The 22,147-nt window shown below is 42.2% G+C and overlaps 1 protein-coding gene across 1 annotated transcript in view; it reads right to left on the bottom strand.

The window, feature by feature from the left end:
* The window catches only part of LOC137319071 (brain and acute leukemia cytoplasmic protein-like), a 40,395-nt gene extending 18,721 nt beyond the window's left edge, over positions 1–21,674 (bottom strand). Inside the window, exons 1-2 of the mRNA XM_067981461.1 lie at positions 21,227–21,674; positions 1,337–1,518 (exon numbers count right to left, since the gene is read on the bottom strand). Of these exons, the coding sequence (XP_067837562.1) occupies positions 1,337–1,518; positions 21,227–21,416 (372 nt within the window). The 5' untranslated portion in view covers positions 21,417–21,674. The remainder of the gene's footprint in view (positions 1–1,336; positions 1,519–21,226) is intronic.
* Between the last annotated feature and the right edge of the window lie 473 nt (positions 21,675–22,147).

The following is a 22,147-nucleotide window of genomic DNA, read 5'->3' as shown; positions in this document are numbered from 1 at the left end:
TCCTTTGTGCACATTTTATCACAGTCATTAATTGATTTATTTTAAAATAGAGCACAAAGAAATTTTACACAAATTCATTAAGCAGTGCACCTACCAGAGGAAATTAAACCCCATTTGAATTTGCTATGCCAGCACCGAGAGATGCCACAGAAAAGGAAGGAATATAAATTCACTGTATTCAGTTGGGGCTGTAAGATTTGAGAATAGAAGGAGAAAGCAGAGCGACCACACTATTTTCAGTATAAATCCAGTGAGCAACACTTCCATGGGAAAGTAAATAGCAACTCATGGGGGCGGGTGGCGGGGAGGGCGCAGGGTGAAGATATCTGGAGAAGTTGTGTGCTTAAAAACATCAGAAGACTGAATTCTGTTATATTGACAAGGTGAATATAACAGAATTTTGCTGCACTGCGTATCATTTTCTTTCATTTATCATGTTGTGTGTCATTTGTACTGCACTGTGAAAAAGAGAGTGGATATTGGTTTCATACATCAAACCAGCTTTATTCCCTTACAGTTGCACCCCCTGTGACTCCTACATGGAGTAGACATGGTGAAACTAATGAAATCTGCATTTTTAATAGGTTGGATTAAGAAAAAATAATTATAAAACATATTTATTTTAGCCCAGGGAGCAAGTGACAATAGCATCTGTGTTTAATATACCCAGCAAAAAAAAACATAAACCAATTATACATGAGACATGAAGGATTAGACGGGAGCTGAGGAGAATTTTTTTCACCCAGAGGGTGGTGGGGGTCTGGAACTCACTGCCTGAAAGGATGGTAGAGGCAAAAATCCTCAACTCATTTAAAAAGTACTTGGATGTGCACTTGAAGTGCCGTAACCTACAGGGCTATGGACCAAGTGCTGGTAAGTGGGATTAAGCTGGATAGCTCTTTTTCGGCCGGCACGGACACGATGGTCTGAATGGCCTCCTTCTGTGCCATAACTTTCTATGATTCTATGAGACTAACAAGCAACCAGAAATTTCAGCTGCTGTTTACTACCAGAATCTAAGTAAGTTCAGAGACTACCAAGAGGAAAATTCAGAGCCTACCCAAATGAAAATTCAGAATATAAGGACACATATTTTATACATCTAAATAGGACATTGCCTGAATATAATGGGAGAATGGAAAGAAACATTTTTGGCTCAGTTTTCCTGTATATCCCAGTGATGTATTGTACTGAAATTGTCAATCAATTGGTCAAAACAAACAAAAATACATTTGCAGACGGAACTAATTGAAAAAAATTATGTCGTAAATGTGCTTGGTAGCAATTTAGCTAAAAACAGATTTTTTTTTCAGAGTTTGTGACTTTATAAACATACCTCATCTGTTCTAAACATTAGTCTTTTTTGTATTGTAGTTCCTGGGACATGTGTTAGCTGATGTTTTCCACTGTGTGTGTTTGTTCCAATAGTAGATGTCTTTTTATCGGTGCTCGCTTTTTCGTGCATACTAGAAGACACGGTTACCTGTGGATGAGTTTGAGTTGCTCCTTCCGAAGTATCTAGTAAAAAGAAGATTTTGTTTTGAGACTCTGTTGCATTTTCATTCAGTAAATAAAAATTAGAGTAATACAGACAAACATCCAGTATTACATAAAGAGCTCCTTCAGTGGAATATCTGCCACGTAAAGTTACCCCAGGAGTTTAATGCATTATGTATTTCACACACATTCACAGTAGGGTTGATCTGTAATGATTTTATGTGATCATTAATTATTCAAAGAGATGGAGATCAATGACCACACTGTTGTGATTTATCAACAGCAAACCTGTTTTAAAAGACTGAATCCCAATATGCTCTGTCTGACTTAAGTGCATCACCTAAGCAGAATGAAGCAGTGCAATTTAGAATGTCCTTTCGAAGAGCGAACTACCATCAGAATGCAGGTGGTTTGAGTTCTTAAGGTAGCTTTATATTGACAGCAGTCCTGCATATTTCCAGCTCATTGGTTATACTTTTATAATGTAAAGCTGCTTTTATACTGGTACTACTAAATTGGGATTCTGGGAGCTGGACATTTGCGAATTGATTCCCACATCAACCCTGCTAATCCCGACTCCCTTATCCTAGTGACATGACCAGTACACCCATGATGAATCATAGAATCATAGAAAATTTACAGCACAGAAGGAGGCCGTTCAGCCCATCGTGTCCACACTGGCCGAAAATGAGCCACCCAGCCTAATCCCACTTTTCAGCACTTGCTCCATAGCCTTGTAGGTGACGGCACTTCAGGTGATTTGATGGTTTCTGCCTCCACCACCCTTCCAAGCAGTGAGTTCCAGACCCCTACAACCCTCTGGGTGAAAACAATTTTCCTCTGCTCCCCTCTAATTCTTCTACCAATCACTTTAAATCCATGCCCCCTGCTTATTAACCTCTCTCCTAAGGGAAATAGGTCCTGCCTATCCACTCTATCTAGATCCCTCATAATTTTGTACACCTCAATTAAATCACCCCTCAGCCTCCTCTGTAGAGATCAACCCCAGCCTATCCAATCTTTCCTCATAGCTAAAATTCTCCAGTCCTGGAAATATCCTCGTAAATCTCCTCTGCATCCTCTCGAATGCAATTACATCTTTCCTGTAATGTGGTGACCAGAACTGTACACAGTACTCAAGCTGTGGCCTAACCAGTGTTTTATACAGTTCCAGCATAACCTTCCTGCTCTTATATTCTATACCTCGGCTAATAAAGGAAAGTTTTCCATATGCCTTCTTAACTACCTTATCTACCTGTCCTACTTCAGGGATCTGTGGACATGAACTCCAAGGTCCCTCACTTCCTCTACACCTTTCAGTATCCTCCCATTTATTGTGTACTCCTTTGCCTTGTTTGCCCTCCCCAAATGCATTACCTCACACTTCTCCACATTGAATCACATTTGCCACTTTTCTGCCCACCTGACTAGTCCATTGATAACTTCCTGCAGTCTACAGCTCCTCCTCACTATCAACCACACGACCAATTTTTGTATCATCTGCAAACTTCTTAATCATGCCCCCTACATTTAAGTCCAAATCATTAATATATATCACAAAAAGCAAGGGACCTAGTACTGAGCCCTGCAGAACTCCACTGGAAACAGCCTTCCAGTCACAAAATCACCCATTGACCAGTACCCTTTGCTTCCTGCCACTGAGCCAATTTTGGATCCAACTTGCCACTCTCCCTTGGATCCCATGGGCTTGTACTTTTTTGACCAGTCTGTCATGTGGGATCTTGACAAAAGCCTTGCTAAAATCCATGTAGACTACATCAAATGCACTACCCTCGTCGACCCTCCTTGTTACCTCCTCAAAAAATTCAATCAAGTTAGTCAGACACGACCTTCCCTTAACAAATCCATGCTGACTGTCCTTGATTACTCTGTGCGTTTCTAAGAGACGGTTTATCCTGTCCCTCAGAATTGATTCCAATAATTTGCCCACCACCAAGGTTAAACTGACTGGCCTGAATTACTCAGTCTATCCCTTGCTCCCTTTTTAAGCAATGGTACAATGTTAGCAGTCCTCCAATCCTCCGGCACCACACCTGTATCCAGTGAGGATTGGAAAATGATGGTCAGAGTCTCCCTTGCTTCTTTTAACAGCATGGGATACATTTCATCCAGCCCTGGTGATTTATCTATTTTCAAAGATGCTAATTCCCTTAATACTTCCTCTCTCACTAGGTTTATCCCATCCAATATTTCACACTCCTCCTCCTTAACTACAATGTCTGCATTGTCCCTCTCTTTTATGAAGACAAACGCAAAGTATTCATTAAGAACCATACCAACATCTTCCGCCTCCGCACATAGGTTATCTTTTTGGTCTCTAATAGGCCCTACTCTTTCCTTAGTTATCCTCTTACTCTTAATGTATTTATAAAACATCTTTGGGTTTTCCTTGATTTTACTTGCCAATATTTTTTCATGCCCTCTTTTTGTTTTCCTAATTTCCTTTTTAATTTCACCCCTGCACTTTTTATACTTCTTTAGGCTTTCTGTAGTATTGAGTTCTCGGTGTCTGACATAAGCTTTCCTTTTCTGCCTTATCTTACCCTGTATGCTCCTTAACGTCCAGGGGGCTCTAGATTTGGCAGCCCCACCCTTTTTCTTTGTGGGAACATGTTTACTCTGAACCCCTTGACCTGGGTCTGTGAGTCTGCCACTGGGATAAGGTAGTAGAATTTAGCTCGATAAACACCGGGAGCCAATTCACAGACACTGGTTTCCTGGAATTGGAATTAAAACAGCACCAGTATAAAAGTAGCTGGGGGAAGCATAGAGCTTGTTGGCCAGCATTGTGGCACTTTCCTGAAACCAGAGCAGCAACATAAAAGCACCTTTAAAGTGCTTTGGACATGGTTGCAGTGTGCTCTGGAGTGGCATGACAGAGAGTAGCAGCATATGGTTTGCACCCTTGTGGAGCTGAAGAGTGGAGACCAAGTGCTTCTCCATTGGGTGGGAAAGAAATCAGTGAGGCACCTTTTTGCGCATCTCCAGCAGCTGGTTATGGAATGGCAGGCCTCCAGCCCTTCAATGTGACCAAGTAAGGTAGGGAACTCATGGAAAATATGTTTTTGGAAACAAGCCTTTTTATTGCTGATGTTGATGCTTGGACTTGGTGTGGGAAAATAAACAAAAATATGCATATATCCACTACCAAAAATTACAGTGTGGGTGCTGGCATTTCTTGCAGCGTATTCTGCTCCACCACATACACCTGTGAAAAATGTGCACGCTCCTTTTTTATTGTCCTTTGGGGCAGAGCAGTGTATCCGGAGGAGTCATGTGCTGTACCATGCAGTGTATCCGGAGGAGTCATGTGCTGTACCATGCAGTGTATCTGGAGGAGTCATGTGCTGTATCATGCAGTGTATCCGGAGGAGTCATGTGCTGTACCATGCAGTGTATCCGGAGGAGTCATGTGCTGTATCATGCAGTGTATCCGGAGGAGTCATGTGCTGTATCATGCAGTGTATCCGGAGGAGTCATGTGCTGTATCATGCAGTGTATCCGGAGGAGTCATGTGCTGTATCATGCAGTGTATCCGGAGGAGTCATGTGCTGTACCATGCAGTGTATCCGGAGGAGTCATGTGCTGTATCATGCAGTGTATCCGGAGGAGTCATGTGCTGTATCATGCAGTGTATCCGGAGGAGTCATGTGCTGTATCATGCAGTGTATCCGGAGGAGTCATGTGCTGTATCATGCAGTGTATCCGGAGGAGTCATGTGCTGTATCATGCAGTGTATCCGGAGGAGTCGTGCTGTAACAGCCAGTGTGTCCGGAGGAGTCACGTGCTATACCATGCAGTGTGTCCGGAGGAGTCATGTGCTGTACCAGCCAGTGTATCCAGAGGAGTCATGTGTTGTACCAGGCAGTGGGAGCTTCATGATGTGTAACTTGTAATTTGTCACTTTTTCTATTTTTCCCATTGGTGAGTTTGGAGTCAGACATATGGGCAAACATCAGTAAGATGGTAAATATGAGAAGGAGGAATTATGCATAGTCACAAGTTCTCTGCTTGCTTATCCTTGTCATCATTCACCGGTGAGACTCACCACTTAGACAGGTCTGGTTTATGGCAGTGCTAGTTCAGAATTCCTGATATGGAGGCATTCTCAGTGAAAAATTGAAGTCATGGATGGCCAATTTTTATATTACATCGGACATTTGCATGCTATTAGGTACATCTGAATTCTGGACTGCTGTGTACTGTCAACCTTTCAGTGTTGTTGATTTTCATATATGCCAAATATCCCTCTTGTGGGCAATGAAAATAAACAATGACTATAAGATTTGGAAGATCTTACGAGCTTGTTAGGCAGCTATTCCTGCAGGACATTGAATAGTGGAATAAACTGTCAGTGCATTTATTGCAGCAATACCTCGCTCACTCAAAATTTTGAAAAAGTCCATACAAGTTTGTTACAGGAGTGATTTGTAGATTAAAGTGTCAATAATCAGACAGGGTGAGGCAAATGAGGGATACAGTGTGAAAAGCTATCGTCCTGAAACTAAAGAGTTTTCCTAAGATGAATAAAGTGGTGTGATAGAACCAGTAGCTTTAATCATATTTGGGCCAAATAGTCTTTTCTTGTTTTCCTATGTTTTCATAAAATACCTTAACAATAGATCCTCTCTATTGGAGGAAGAGGTACACAGGTCACATTCTTCATCCAGTATTGACAAAGTGAGAAGTGTGTTTTTCTTATAACATCTCCATCAATGAGACATAAGCCTACGAATCACTCTTAATGATATCAACAGATGAATGCTTAGGGGATGACAGTCATATGGCCGTTATTTTGGTGGAAGGTGAACCCATTTAAAATAAACGAGTTAATAACTGTGTTTAACAGCAGACGGAGGAATATCATTTATTAAGCATTTGTCCACTAATACCAGCATCAGAATGTTGTAGTGAGAGGTTTTTTATAACACAAATGAAATAAATATCATTTTACTCTATTATTGTCTCAACCAAGTAGTGACACTACTGCTGGGGAACATTTTATTCTGCATGTAAAGTTATAGAAAAATTATTTTTTGATGACAGTTTAGTAAAATATCTTTTCTTCAATTTCACACACAAAGCAAAAATATACTCTTGGGTAGTTTGGCTTTTCAGACTAAACTTAATAAATATTAACAACAAAACCCACGAATACCATCCAGAAAATACTGATGAAGAATACATGTCAATGTTATATAATATAGATTTATTTTCAAGAACCTGACTAAAATTCTCCCTGATTTATAGAACTAAAACCAGTGGAAGGTGCATGCGCCCACCCTCTATGTATTCAGGTTTAATTATTCTAACATGAAATTGGTCTTCGGCGGTGGCACAGAACAGGTGATAGCGAAGCGGCAGTGGGTTTTTACACCCCGTCCAATTTTCCATTCCACTTACTTCAATGGAAAAGAAAGTCCGGCCGGGGTGTAAAACAGGCTGCTGATTCTCTAGCGCCCGATTTGCGTTATCGCCAAAGACCAATTTCACTCCCGTTGTATCTTTTAAGGGACAGCTGGATAAATATTTGAAGCAGATGAGAAACCCAACTTAGCCAAGAACAGCCATGCTCTGAGAGTGAATTAAATGCCTAAGTAACATAACTTTCATTGTTAAAAAAAAAATTTAATCTTCATCTCCAAAGCATTAAACTATTAATCTGAATAACTTCATGGTTCATTCATCACTCAGTTTTGTAATGTTTTTGCCTGGTAATAAAATCATCAGCTAAAACCATTTCTTGGTGCTCAGACTAGAAGTAATGGTTTATCAAAACTTGGATGAAACATGGTAATAACAGTGCAGTGGAAGAAATTCTGACTTACCCCTGATTTCTTTTTACTCTTTTCTGAAACAGCCAGGATCAGCAAATAAAAAATGCAGCCTGTTCCATTCCAGATGGCAGGAGTCCTGCCCTCACTGCAGTCATGTGATAAATAAATACATGCTTGGCAGATAGGCACTTCAGAATCTTAGAGGTTTACAGCAGAGAAGGAGGCCAATCGGCCCATCGTATCTTTGGTAGAACAATCCAAAACTAACCCCACTATCCCACTCTCTCCCCACAGCCCTGTATCTTTCTCTGTTTCAAATATTTACCACCAAAGACCAATTTCAATCTCAATGGTTTCTGCCTCAATCACTTCCTGTGGTAAAGTATTCCGTGTTCCAATGACTTTTTGAGTAAAGAAATTTCTCCTAAACCCTTTCCTCTCTCTTAGTGACAATTTTAAATTCATGAACATCATCACTGATTTCCACAGAGGAAATAGTATTTCTTTACTGTCTAATGGAAAATATAAAACGCCACCAATTTGGTATTCCATTGATGCATATGATCTGACAGTCATTATCATTATAGTTTAGAGTAACCAGTTGTTAGACATGTAATGCCTTTTCAATATAAAGAGTTTCACATTTGACATTCTAATACTGCACAATAAAAGGACAAAAAGCAGTGTTCCATGTGAGTTAGTCCACTGTCCTTCTACCTCTCGCATCAGGGTTTACAGTCTCCTGTGCAGACTGTAAAGCTCCCAGTGGGAATAGGTCCACTGTACAGAACATGGTTTGGTACAAATTGGTGCTGAATTTGCAATCTAACTCATAGTGATAGCTCATCAAGGATACTGCAGGAAATACAAATGTCACATTGGTTCAATAAGAGATGTGGGGTCAATTTTGACCTTAGGGCGGCTGTCCGGCAGAGTACGCTGACCGGTGGAGTGCGCTGACCGGCCACCTGTTCCGGTGATGAAGAGGTGGCCGCGATTTTGAGGTTCTGGCCTCATTTGAATTTGGCAGGCGAGCTGCAGACGCCAAACGGGCTTCCTGTGCGGCGTGCCGCTCTTCAGCCCCAGGGAAGTCGGCCGTCCAGAACGCTGGCAGAAGCCCACAGCTATGTCCTCAGAGGGGCGGGGGAGGGGAGGCACACACGTAATACCGAGGCCGACGCGGCCAGGCCAGTGGCCGCCCGCAGTATTTTTGTGGAACTGAGAGCAGCACTCCCGCTCTTCCCGGTTCCACAAACAAATCAATTTAAAATATTTTTCTGCCCATTTCCTCATTAGAATGCCAGTACACGTGCACAGTGCATTTGCATTGCCAGCTCCGCCCATGTGTCCTTTCAAATTGCTATCAAGGTCCTAACTACATCATCAGGACTCCGATTTGCATGTGAAAGAGGTTTGCCACTTGTTTCAGGCAGGTACTTCGGCTGCCCAGTGGTAAGTTTCTGTGAAAATTCTGTGAAGGTCGGTCGTCGGGGTTAACAGGGCAGTAAGGCTACCAACCCAATTTTTAGGCCCTTACTGCCCCGTCATAATGCTGCAGTCACTAACAGTTTTGTGATCCAGTATTCTGCAGAAATGTTTATGGTGCAAATTTAAGGTTTATTGAGTAACTTTAGAGCAGTGTAAGGCTTTCTGGTTTCAATGGTCCACACACAGACTGATGCCGATTGGCATCCCAACTGGCAGTGCCTAACTTTCAGATAGAGGTAAAATCAACAGAGACACGAGGGTAGGGGGATCTTAACTGGGAGTGGGTTCCGGATGGCCGGGGAAGGGGTGGGTGGGTGAGTAAACCCACCCCCCTCCCGATGGCATCAATTTGAATTCCCATCAGGCAAGGTGAGTTAAAATCGCTCCCACAGTTTCACACAGATAGATAACTACAATTTTGTTTAAATATAATGGCTTGAGTCCTGGGCAGACTCTTCAATAAGCTGCGTTGGCACTGCAGGTGCGCGGGCAACCTGGTCCTCTGTCTTGCCACCGTGAGCAGTTATCTGAAGAGGCTGGCTGGAAAAGACACATGAACTGTCATCAGGAGAAAGGACAACATCATGTAGACGGATTCTAGCCACACCACTTGTGCTAGGCCCTGGATCTCAGTGCCCACTGATCAGTGGGAGGACAGATCTGATGGTATCAGTTAGATCCTGCAGATCCAGAGAGATGTTGCCCATAAGCATTTGCCATTTTCTCTCCAAACGGTTCCCCCAGGCCTGAATGCCAGAGCATCCATATTGGGTCTATTGACAGGTCTAGAGGCCTCTCTTTTGGGGAGATGGATGCAGATGTTCCCGCTGCCACCACTTGCTCCAGGGAGCAATCCAGCATTCTTCTTTTTAAGAGTAGGACCTCAGAGAATTGAGTTCACAGGCTGTGGAGCCAGGGGCTGACTTTTATAGAAACTCCACTCCCCATTGTCAGATCCCATTTATTTTCACCTCTGCCTCCTCCGACACCCTCGTGTGCTGTGTCTCACCCTGTAACTCACCCAATGGAAAACCCTCATTGGAACTATCTACATCCCCCAGGATGGATTTCTCTGGGCTGGTGAGTAAGAGAGGGAAAGGATGAATAAGGGCATGGGTGAAGATGTGGCCGGTTGGACAGGGATGGAAGGCTCCTTGATTCTTACTTCCTCCTCCTCCTCCTCAGTAGCATCTTGCTTTAAGTTATCTTGAGGAAAAGAAAATGAAGAGGTACTATAATGTTATGCGGCTACCATGACAGTTCCTCTGTAGTTTTTGAAGGTGTCTGATCATATTTCTCGCTAGTGTGCTTGTGCTCGTGAACCATTACACAGGAAAGCTGCAGATGGCCCACACAAACCTGCAGCTGCCATTGGCTCTTCTTTTTTTCTTTCCCCAACAGGCTCGGCTACATGGGTATTCAGATCTCCAAGGCTTCTTCCTCTTGAAGGGACAGAGGCCTTTCGTCGGGAAGACCATCACTCATGGCCTGAGATTCCCTATGGTTATGGGCCACCTTCTCCTGTGAGAGAGAAGAGGATATGAGTATTGCAGTGAAGACTGGGGCAGGATCTTTTGTTACAACAATTTGACACATCAGGTTATTTGAGGTGGTAAAGTCACAAAAGGAAAGGTGCTGGAGAGTTAGGAAGGTTTGTTCATGCATGGCACATTGCAAGGGAAGATGTATTTGTAGGTAGCAGGTGACAGAATGGGAGAAGACATCAGATGTTCAGAGTGCAGTCCTACAGCACCATGAGGGTAATGAGAGAAGGAGTGCCAGATATATAAAGAGACTACAAGGAAGGGTTAGGGGGGGCAGGCAGCTTACCTAGGTGGCTCAAACCTGCAGTTGCCATCGGCTTTTCTTTTTTCTTTCCCCAACAGGTTCGGCTACATGGCTGTCCAGATTTCCAAGGCTTCTTCCTCATGAAGGGACAGAGGCCTATCACCGGGAAGACCACCACTCATGGCCTGAGATTCCCAGAGGTCATTGAATTTCTTCTGCACTGCAAAGGAGTCCTGGAGGTCAAAGAGGTGACATGCACTGTCACTGCGGCCTCCCTCCACAGAATACACACCGCATGGCAAATCTCTGGACCACGATCCTAATTCCAAACAGACCATCCCTTCTGCTCCATATCTCATGAGGAGGACATCCAAATCAAATTCCCTCAAAATTACCACTTGTTTCTTCGATCTGGCTGCCATCCTTCACACCCAGTGCTGCCATTTCTCCTTTCAGCAGCGGCAAGTTTTATACCCTGTTGCTACACCAGGTCTCCACCTCTCCCAGCTCCATTTTCCACCTCTGCCCCTTTGTTGGAGATTTAGGACCCTTTTGGGACCTAACTCCTGCCTCTGCAGCAATTTTCTGACCCTTCGTTCTCCCAGCGTTTGAGGCATTGCAGGCTGGATTTGCACAGCCTACATGCTTCTGTATATTCAAGTTCGGACAAAATCAGGACTGGGACATCATAGTGGGCAGCAGTCCCGATGCTGTTGGAATTTCAGGGCCGAGCTGAAACCATGTTCACTGCAAGAAACTATTGAAGAGATCATCTCAGTAAGCCAATAGCACTTTTGTATTAAAGTGTAATTCTTTTATCACAACAAAAATTACCTATTTCAAAGTGAGTGAGTGAAGGAGAATTTGGAAAAAACATTCTTCTACTGGGGTAAATTAATTTGGAGAGTTTGAATTTAAATCAGAGAAAATGATATCCTGGAGAGAATAAAATGATACATTCAGATAGAAAACTGCTTAAAGGTATCAGGAGTATTGTAATCCAAAAATTAATGTGCTTGTTCAACTCTCTCAGAGTCTAGCTCTGAATGTAACTAAGAGGCTATGTTTAGATGAAAGGTAAGATTCATCATATACCCAGCTAAAGGAAATGGTTGTTGATAAATGGAACAAAAGATCTAGCAATCTTCAACATGAACTGGTTAGATTTATATCAAAATGATAAAGTAATGTGTTTATTTGAATAGATCTTTAAGAAAATGTAAAAGGAAAAAAAGATTACAATATTAATATTAAGGTCTATCACTTTGAAGAGAATAATTGAGCCTTGACAGTGTTAACCCTTAATTAGTTCCACGTTTCAATATCAAACATAGTGTACTAATCCAGTTGCAGAGCAATGAAGCCCAACCAGCCACATTTCTTTACATGCACAGTGTAGTCACGCAATCAATTGTGCTGTTATGATAGATGCTGTAGTTACATTGGACATAGCTCTATTCATCTGCAGCAATATCGAGACTTTCTTCTCTTCTTCATCAATATACGTCTGTACAAATACACTATCCTTGTTGCTTTGATGTATTTGAATCTTGACCTCTGGTTCTTGCACAAGAACCCATTAAAGCTAACAATGGCAGGTGGTGTTTTGGCTCATCACTGCTGTGCCAGAGTTATAGAATGTAGGTTTTTGCACATGTTTCCATACACAATGACCCCTCAATCTCAGTTAAACCATCAGAGAAAGACCAAAGGGTGGGTGTTAGCATTAATCCTAGTAGATGGATAAACAGTTGCAATTGGCATAAGTCTGGGAATGGCTTACTTTCTCTGTCCTTTAGCTGGGAGTGGTGTATAGGAGACCAAACTGAGGAAGAAAAACAATTAAACTGTGTGCATGGAGTGGATGAGGGAGAAAAACATAAATTTTTTATAGGCCAAAGAATTTTCAAAGTATGCCAACTATTAATACTCCATTTACATTTTCAGTTTACTGTATGCTAGTAAGATGAAAATCACTCATCTACATCGGCAGTAATACTAAGGCATTTCACTTAACTACCTCATCTTAGTAGAGCTCTTCATATGGGTCAGATAAATGTCAGATCAGTGAAAGGATTCCCACAAAAGAACACTATTACTTACCAATATCTTTTTTCGGTTCAGAGAGTACAACTGAGATAGAACAAGATTTTAAAATGCAGTCCAAAGATACCTGAGTGAAATGTATCCGTAATTGTTGCTGTGGAGCCATGAAGAGCAGGAGTACTCCTGTGACTCAACAGGAGTACTCCTGCTCTTCATGGATAATCGGCCCCCCATCTGTTGCCGCTCCATCCCCCCTTCCTACTCCTTCCAGGACTTACCTTTGGGCCGTTGCAAATGTTGCGGTCTGATTATGTAATTCGGATCCCAACTGGGTGAGCTGCCTGTGGAGGTGCGATAGGCGCTGGCAGCTCTCCTAGATTATTGAAATGAGGCCGGAGGCCCAATTTCCAGCTGGCCTTGGGCCTCACGGTTGCGGCACATGCTGTTGGTGCGCCACTGATTATGGACCCAAAAGCGGGCCATAACCAGTTTTCACCTGTTGTGGTCTCTCTGAAAACTAAACTAAGAGGATGAAACCTTACTAATTACCTTTGAATTGACTATTCCAATGCACTTGAGCCCCAATTTGTCATTGGTGTTTTTTTCGTTACTAGATGATCACCTTTGTTGGAAATTCAGAGGATATGCTATTACATCATATAATGCACAACATATTATTACGCTACTAAAGTGGAGTTGTGTATAGGCTACTAGGTATAACTGCAGTGCCTTCCTTAGATCAATACAGAATGATTCCTCTTATCAGATCCTCAGGTCAATTAGTGCAGTGCCTGAAGTTAAATAGATGCTGTTTTCTGTTGGTAGGGAAGTGATTATTAAATGATTGAAAGGGAGAAAGGTGGATTAAAATCAAGCTAACAAGGCTAACCATGAAGGAATTGGCTGAAATAGGGTGAAAAAATTATTAGTTGGTAAATTTATGGACCAATAATGAAAGGTATTCAAGGAGGTAAATAGTGGATTACAAAACAACTGTATAAACCTGAAAGGCAAAAGGGATACTTCTGGGACAATGTAAACTATGGTTTTTGTGTGGTTAGGCCTAGTATTCAATAAAAGGAGGAAGTGTATGTAAGGGTGAAGAACAGAATGAGGGATGGGAGGATTATAGAAAGCAATAAAACATCAAGAAATAATAAGGAAGACAAAAAGCTAGATGGTATCAAGAGTAATAAAAGCTTTTATAAGTAGATGAAGAAAACAAGAATAGTAAAGGAAGAGGTTTAGACAGATTTAGGTATGACAATAGTAGAAGATAATGACATGGTGGAATTACTAAATGAATTATTTTGCTTTGGTCTTCACAGTGGATAAGGAGGATACAATATCAGGAATAGGGAAGACTGGACATTAGCGAAGGGGGGTGGAATTTAAATTTAAGTGGGATATTGTAATGGATAAAACAACGGGACTGAAGCCAGACAAATTCCAAGTCTAGATGGTTTCCACCTGGAGGAATTAAAAGAAATAGATGAGGAAATTGGGGATGCATTAATTAGAATTTTCTAAAGCTTGCTGGATTCAGGGATAGTATCAAAGGATGAGAAGAAAGCAAACATTATAGTCCCGATTTTAACTCTGCTTGTCAGGTGTGAATGGTGTGGACGGGGTGGGGGTTAACGTGATGGCCAAGTGGAACCTGCTACATTCCCGCCCCCGCGATTTTAACTCCCCGGTTTTTGGGAGCGTGGAGGAGTCCGCTGCAGGCAGATGGGGCCTCATAAACATTGAAATGTCAGGGTTCGATGATGTAATTTGGACCCCAATGTAATTTTAACTCTGAAATGTGCAATTCGCACATGGTCTCCAAGCCGCCAGCAAATCTTGGCAGCAAGCATCAGGCTAGAAGAGTCCCAGGTAAGCATTATTTTTTAAATTTTGGTATGATTCCTTGAATGCTCCTCTTGGCCCAACAAGCAAACCTTGGGGCTCCTCTACCCTGGGCTTCCCCCCCACCCCCACCCAACTTCTCCACTGGCGATTGGTTCTGGCCCTCCTTCTTTCTGACTTACCTTGCCAGGGACTGTTTCCGTGGGTCCCTGATGGCGTCCAGCTCGGCCCCAATTCCCGCTCCCACCCGCCAGCGTTGACATAATTCCCGCTGGTTTTGGTGGGAGACAGTTCAGCGATATTTAAATGAGGTCCAGGAATTAAAATAGCCCAGGTCTCACAATGAACTCTCCATGGGGGTTTCCTGCCTGCCCCGCACCGTGCCTCAACTTAAAATCGGGGCTAATACCTTTATTTAAAAAAGGAGGAAGGAACAACCCAAGGAACTACAGACCAATGAGTTTAATGTCAGTTGTGTGAAAATTGCTAGAACCAAACATTAGGGTCAGATTAACTTATCAATTGGAAAGGCACAACTGAATAGGGAGTCAGCATGGTTTTGTGAAGGTGGGTTATGTCTAACTAACCTAATTGAGTTCTTTAACAGAATCACAATAGTGGTAGATAGAGAGCCATCAATGAATGTCATACACATGGATTTTCAGAAGGCATTTCATAAAGTTCTACACAAGGGATTGCTAGTTCAAATTGAGGTGCACTGAATTTGGGATAGCCTCGTGGTATAGGTGCAAAACCGACTGTTTGCCTCTGTGTCTACTTTTGGCCAGGAAGCTTCCCCACACACATCTGTCCTCTTCTTCCTACAGGTTCCCTGATCTACCTAGACTCCTCCCTCTGGCTTCTTACCTTCTCTTGATCTTTTTGTTGAGAACTGCAGGTGTGATATTGGCCATGTTAGTTTCTCCACTCTCCTCACTATTTCTAACTTATCTTCCACAGGATTCCATTCTTCCATTCTATCACCATCAAATCCGTTGACAAAGGGGATGCTGTTGTTATTTGGCAGACAGATCTTCAACTTGCTGAGGGTGAACACCAACTCTCTGACAACTCCTCTCATCTCCCCTTAGACCACTTCCACACTATTGAATATCAACCCATAATTTTCTAGACAGTTACTGACCATATCTCCTCTGAAGATCTTCCTGCCCCCATCCCTCATTGCCTCTAACCTCATAATTCCCCAACCCGACACAGCCCACTTCTGCCTCCTCTCCAAGATACATAAAGAGGACTGTCCTGATAGACTGATTGTCCTCAATAATAAATCCCCCGCGGCAGGCAGGTTAAACAGTCAAATACATGGAATGCGACCCCAACCTGCCATACAATGAAAGAGCTGCTACAGAAATATGCCTGTTCTCGCCACAGATGCTGACTGGAGGGTTTCCAGCATTTTCTGTTTTTGATTCAGGTTTACAGCACCTGCAGTATTTTGCCTTTTATCACCGAGTAACAGTCAGAAACAGGCATTCTAATTGAATTTTAGCTTCCCTGACCCACTGAAGCCAAGTGTCGCTTCCCTACTGCAGATAATTCAGCACAGGAAATATTTTGGCAACAGTCACAGAAATATTTATTGCATTTGCCCCTTAGTTACCTAATAACATACAGGTAAAGAAGAATTTCAGAACAGTAACACACTTGAGGGGTTCAGATAACACTGTAAGCATTAAAGTGTATGTAGTTCATTTAAATAATTCCACCAGTAGGATTAAAGCCTGGAAATTACTGCGATATTAGCATACAGACAGTTATTGCATGCATATGACATGGCTATGTCTGTTATTTCGAACAGGCATTATGGTTTAATGCTTCCAATACAATAGTGTATAAAATAACATTCGACAAACACGCTTAATATCTCCAACAATAATATCCAGCCTTATGTTATTGTCTTTAACTCCCTCTGGGTATCCTTTTTATTTATTTTACATTGTTTGTCATTTTGCGCTCATTGATATGAGATGAGTCAATGCTGGAGAATACATCCTTTTTTTAAAAATTAGTGTCTGCGTCAAACACTCCAAGCTCAGGTATAGCACAACTGAATTCACTGGCTGTGGTTAATTGGTTGTGAAATATTTTGGGACATCCAAGGACATGAAAGGCACTATATAAATGTATTACTTTCTTCGAGATGCACAGCACGGCTCCCTCTACTCTACTTGAACAATGGAGGTGAATTTCATCTGCCTACCTTTTTATTCATGCTGAAAATCAGGGCTGTCAACTGACAATTTTTTTTTAATCTCCTGTCCATTGTTCGCTCAAGGCCCGCCCGACTCGATTTTCAAGCAGGCCTCGAAATGAGCAGCCAGTGCTCCCGCTTTATTTCAATATTTAGATCAGGGTCCTACACCGGACACTGTGTACCAATGGGCAGGGTGTGCGCCATGCATGCTCCGCCAATTGGTACTAGGCGTGGAGTGGCCTGAAGGGACTGCTGCAGATTGTCAAGCCAGAAGGAGCATTCATGGCTCTTCCAGCCCACTCCCAGCCCATCTACAGTCCCCCTCCTTAACTCATTACTTCCAGGTCAGATCACCAGAAGAGCCACTGGATTTCATGAAACCACCTCCTCGCCCTGCCCACAACTGGCAAGCTGCTTGTGAGTGCTCCCTCAGCATTCGCAGCCCATCGGCATTGCGGAAATCAGGCCCAACCATTAAAATTGGTCAGGTCTCAGAACGATTCTATTGGGCAGACGTGGGGCTTGCACTGCTGCCTTCTGCTTGATAGAATAGGTCGCCCGAAAATGTGTCTTAAGTTCAACTTCAAAAAAGGGCTCCCTACCGCACTAGTGTGACATTTCCATTTCCACATCAGCTATTCTTATGACATCCATGAGTGATATTTAATTTAGTGGCAATTTGTATCAAATATTACTTTTAATGGAACAACGTACTGCTTTCAAAGCTGCTTCAGTTCATTTTCAAATAACATCAACAAGCTCACGTTACAAGCATTAAGTGAAGAAGGGAATGTTGAATGGCAAACTACACTTGACTGCTATTGTATACTCCTTAATGAATAGTTGCAAAGCAGAATAAATAGAAGCCTCAGAGCAAGGGTTACATCTCTGTAAATGCTCCAGATTCTTTACTAAAAGGTTCTTAGATTTCTTTTTATGGTTATACGTAAATTTGGTCTATTGAGACCGAATTAAGCTATTATTCGGGACAATCTTGGAGCTTTTCCTGCTCTGCTAGTGTTAAAAAAAACAGTACAAAGAAACATGGATGTGTACCACAGCTTCTGGATTAGGGAACAGGAAGCTGATTGAAGCAGGAGGTTATAGCACAGAACATGTTGGAAATTGCACTGTAGTCTTTGGTAGGCAGGTCAATGAGGGTGCTGCTTTTAGATTAGAATGACATCCTCACTATGTGGGTCGTTCATTGTGAATATTATTCCTGATGGCTAATCAGCTAGTCAACACATAATGTATAATCCATCTACTAAGATCCATTGCAGTTGATTTGAGAAGTGGAATGGGGTTACCAAAATTATGTTGGTAGGGAAATATCACTGTTAATCTAGAAATAAGGAGATTGTGTTTCACTGGTGCTCATTCCTTGCCATCCCACAGTGGATTTATCTGGAGAAAGAAGTGATTTAACATCTTAAAGGAGCTCTGTTTAATTTGTATTTAATAATGTACCATTAAATGTACTGCTTTGAAATTGTTGAGAAATGATTGTGGAATTAGTTTCTTTAATGATTTTATACAGTCCAGCTGGAGTGACAGATATGCCAGTGAGCCCTATCGTGCTTGTTACAGTGCCAGGTGCTGCCTTGAAATGTCAGCCAGGCTACAAGTAAAAGGAACAGTCAGTTGCTTAGTCTGCTAGCAGGAACGATATCAGACTAACACATATGGTTTGACTTTTAAAATGAAAGGAATTCTACTGCAAATCAATTATTTTTAAATGGGCATGAGTACGCACAGGAGAGGGTGCAGAATATTTTCAAAGAGGCTAGGGGAGGAGTCCCTCTGACCTAGCAACTCTCAGAAAATAAAAATAATTTTCCCTGGAGAGTAGGAGGTTTAGGGGTGATCTTATAGAAGTCTATAAAATAATGAGGGGCATAGATAAGGTAGATAGTCAAAATCTTTTCCCAAAGGTAGGGGAGTCTATAACGAGGGGGGCATAGATTTAAGGTGAGAGGGGAGAGATACAAAAGGGTCCAGAGGGGCAATTTTTTCACTCAAAGGGTGGTGAGTGTCTGGAACGAGCTGCCAGAGGCAGTAGTAGAGGCGGGTACAATTTTGTCTTTTAAAAAGCATTTGGACAGTTACATGGGTAAGATGGGTATAGAGGGATATGGGCCAAGTGCAGGCAATTGGGACTAGCTTAGTGGTATAAACTGGGCGACATGAACATGTTGGGCCGAAGGGCCTGTTTCCATGTTGTAAACTTCTATGATTCTATGATTCTAATTGAAATATACAAAATGTAAAATTTGATTTTTTTTCCAGTTTTCCACAAAAACATGTCCCAACCATCTGAAACAAGGGACTACATCCCCTTATTTATCATAATTTAAATAACGGTGCATATTTAAAGAAGCCATATACTTCTCTAAAATTTATAGGCTATTTTAAGGCTATTTTTTGTGTATTAAGGTGAGGGATGCTATTGCTATGGAAGCCTTTGTGGCTGCAGTATCAGCATCAAGCATTCACAAGTCAGCTGTAGCTTGATCCAGCTTTTTCTACGCAGAAAATAGTTACTTTTTTGTTAGTTCAATTATCATGAAACCCTGAATGATAACCCCCCAGCTTCTTCTTTTACGTGTTGACAGACCTTCTTTATATTTCCAGCATTTTCTGCTTCAATTATATAGGTTGATGTGGTGTAAAATACTCTGCAGCGTACTTTTCAAATAGGGCAGAACAAAAGTCTTTAAAAGAGATAAAATTGGTTTTGAGCAGTAGCGCAAAACGAGTGATAGCAAATTGGCAGCCGTTTTACACCCCGCCTGATTTACATTCCCAATGGAAAAGAAATGGTGTGACATGTAAACCAGGCTGACGATCGGCCAAGATCACTTTCACTCTAGCATGTTTGAAAATATCGGGGTAAATTTTCAATTTGCTGCCCTGGTGTAGAACTGTCTCCTGTTATAGAAACCATCCGATTTTCCTCTGCATTGATATAGCACAGTCACTGAGTGGATCACCGCAACGGGATTTAAATCACTAATCTTAAAAATAACCAGCCTGGGACATAATTAAAGACATTCAAATATTGTATGAGCAAATGTAAACTTCATATAACAGCAACATTTATAAAGAAAGTAAGAATAGCCATTCTCAACATCGAATTACTTTGTAAAGGCTTAAAGAACCAAACCTAAAATATCCCAAATGATAAAAACAAATGCAACATGGTGACTAAATGACGTGCTGTCCTTCAGACCTTACACTCTAAACCCATCAATCATAGTCGTGTCAACATTTTCCTTTGGCATAAAGTTATCGTCAATGTGGTCGCTTGTGTGAAATGGCAGGGCACTATTTAAAGGATGGCTCAGTCACCATTAACAACCAATTTGTCAAAATGATAAAAGGGATTCGTCAATCTCCAGGTTGTCCCTGTTCACTTCAAAGTATGATCCATGATCTAAATTTGGAACTGAATTACCTAGACCCATTAGAAGGTTCTTGGTAACTGTAGCACATTAGCGACAATTGCTGTCACAGCGCTGCATTTAAGGACCACGGTTATGTATGGAGCAACGCTCTCTTTTCCGGAACACGTCCTATCACTCGTATGGAAATGACCACAATCCTGGATACCCTTTCCACACAGCATCGCCCACGCAATGCCACTTTAAAACTTTCTCTCCGCTTAGTTTAGGAAAAGGGAGGTTATGCTGGTGAAAGTGAGCAGATAAGCCAGCCTGGTGGTGTTGCTATAGCGACCGGGGGTCTAAAGCAAGCTTTTGTTACTTGTGCTTTTATTCTTGTGGCAACATTCTACTCTCTCGCCAATGAATTAGAGAGCACGCAGCTCGGAATATTTGGTCAAAAGCCTCAAGTTCGGCAGTAATAAGAAAGATAAACCGGTACTTGAGTCAACAGTGGGTTCACTATTAATTCGGAACCACCCGGTCTTCCAAACGGAATACAGATGATGCTCAAAACATTGCTCGGATAAACTGTTGACAGAAAGGGCAGATTGTAAATCACAGCTTAACTAAAGACCGGGGCTTTGCGTTAGGTAGGGTTGCGGTATGTGGGAGAAGAAAAAAGGCGGCGGTCGTGAGCATAGATAAGGCTGCTTTGCTAACCCTAAAACTAACCCCAAAACCTAATCCTAAAACTAACCCTAAAAACCTAACCCCAAAAACTAACCCTAAAAACCTAACCCCAAAAACTAACCCTAAAAACCTAACCCTAAAACCTAACCCAAAAACTTAACCCTAAAAACCTAACCCCTAAAACCTAACCCTAAAAACCTAACCCCAAAAACCTAACCCCAAAAACTAACCCTAAAACCTAACCCAAAAACTTAACCCTAAAAACCTAACCCCTAAAACCTAACCCTAAAAACTAACCCCAAAACACGCCCGACGGCTGATAACCCTCATATTCGGGCTGCCCTTGAATTACTGGCGGCGCCAATATTTAAAGTGATTTACACACATCTGACAACGCAGACGTAAATGTAAACAGATCGCCTTCTCGCCACCACCCCCCCCCCAACTCCCAAAGCAGAGATACCTACTGGAAAACACATGCATTGACCCCTTGTCTAATGCACTGGATTCGTTCGCGTTGTTGTTGCACCCGTTAGAGATGACTGGCAAAGGCGTGTCTGTGTCCGTGTTGGTAAGCCACGTTGATTCGGTTTCTCTGGTCCAGCTTTCATAGTACCTGGGCTCGATAGCATCAGCCCGGCTTCCACCACAACCCATCCTGTAATTCCTTCCTCCTCCTCCCAAACAGATCTTCCTTGCTTATTCCAATGTCCAGATCAACAGAACAAGCAAGCAATGTCGTCTTCTTCTCTCCTCTAACTCAAATAAGGCGGGCCGAATTACGGCACGGTTAATTTATCCGCTGAAAACCCAAAGGGAATCATTATCTGTCTGTCGGGGCTTTTTTTTTAAAACCTGAGAACTCTTGTTTTTGTCGGAGTAGCTGGTTGGAGGCTCCGGACACGTTTCTGCTCCTTGTCAGTCTCAGCAACCTGACGTCAGGGATTGCGTGCTCAACAAGCAAAGCAAGGAGAGAATCATCTTCAGCTAGTTGGAATTGTAATCAAGCACCTACTGGGAATTAAATTCTTATAGGAAACAGTAATTACAATAAGCGTGCGATTTCGGCGATTGACAGATTTCCTAGTGGAAATTGCAACAATAAAATCTATCTGCTGCGAATAATAGTTTCTACCGCTGTCATAAAAGACAGGGCTACTGGAAGTAAAGTCGACTGGGTCTGTAGTATACATGAATGCTCAGCGGACCGAAGGGGCTGGGTGGAAGGGATCTTGGAAGTATTTACAAAATTATTCTCAGCAGAGATGTTAGAATTCAATTTATTCTCATTTTTGCAAACGCGTGTCCTGCAGCATAATGCAGCACACCAGAGTGTAGACCGACAGAACCCAATTGCTGGGGACAGCAGTAGTACTTATGGATTAAAA

Source organism: Heptranchias perlo, chromosome 3 (genome assembly GCF_035084215.1).
Source record: "Heptranchias perlo isolate sHepPer1 chromosome 3, sHepPer1.hap1, whole genome shotgun sequence".
NCBI classification, from domain to species: Eukaryota; Metazoa; Chordata; class Chondrichthyes; order Hexanchiformes; family Hexanchidae; genus Heptranchias; species Heptranchias perlo.
The sequence above is the reverse complement of the archived record's forward strand: the minus strand, read 5'-3'. Positions and strand labels throughout refer to the sequence as shown.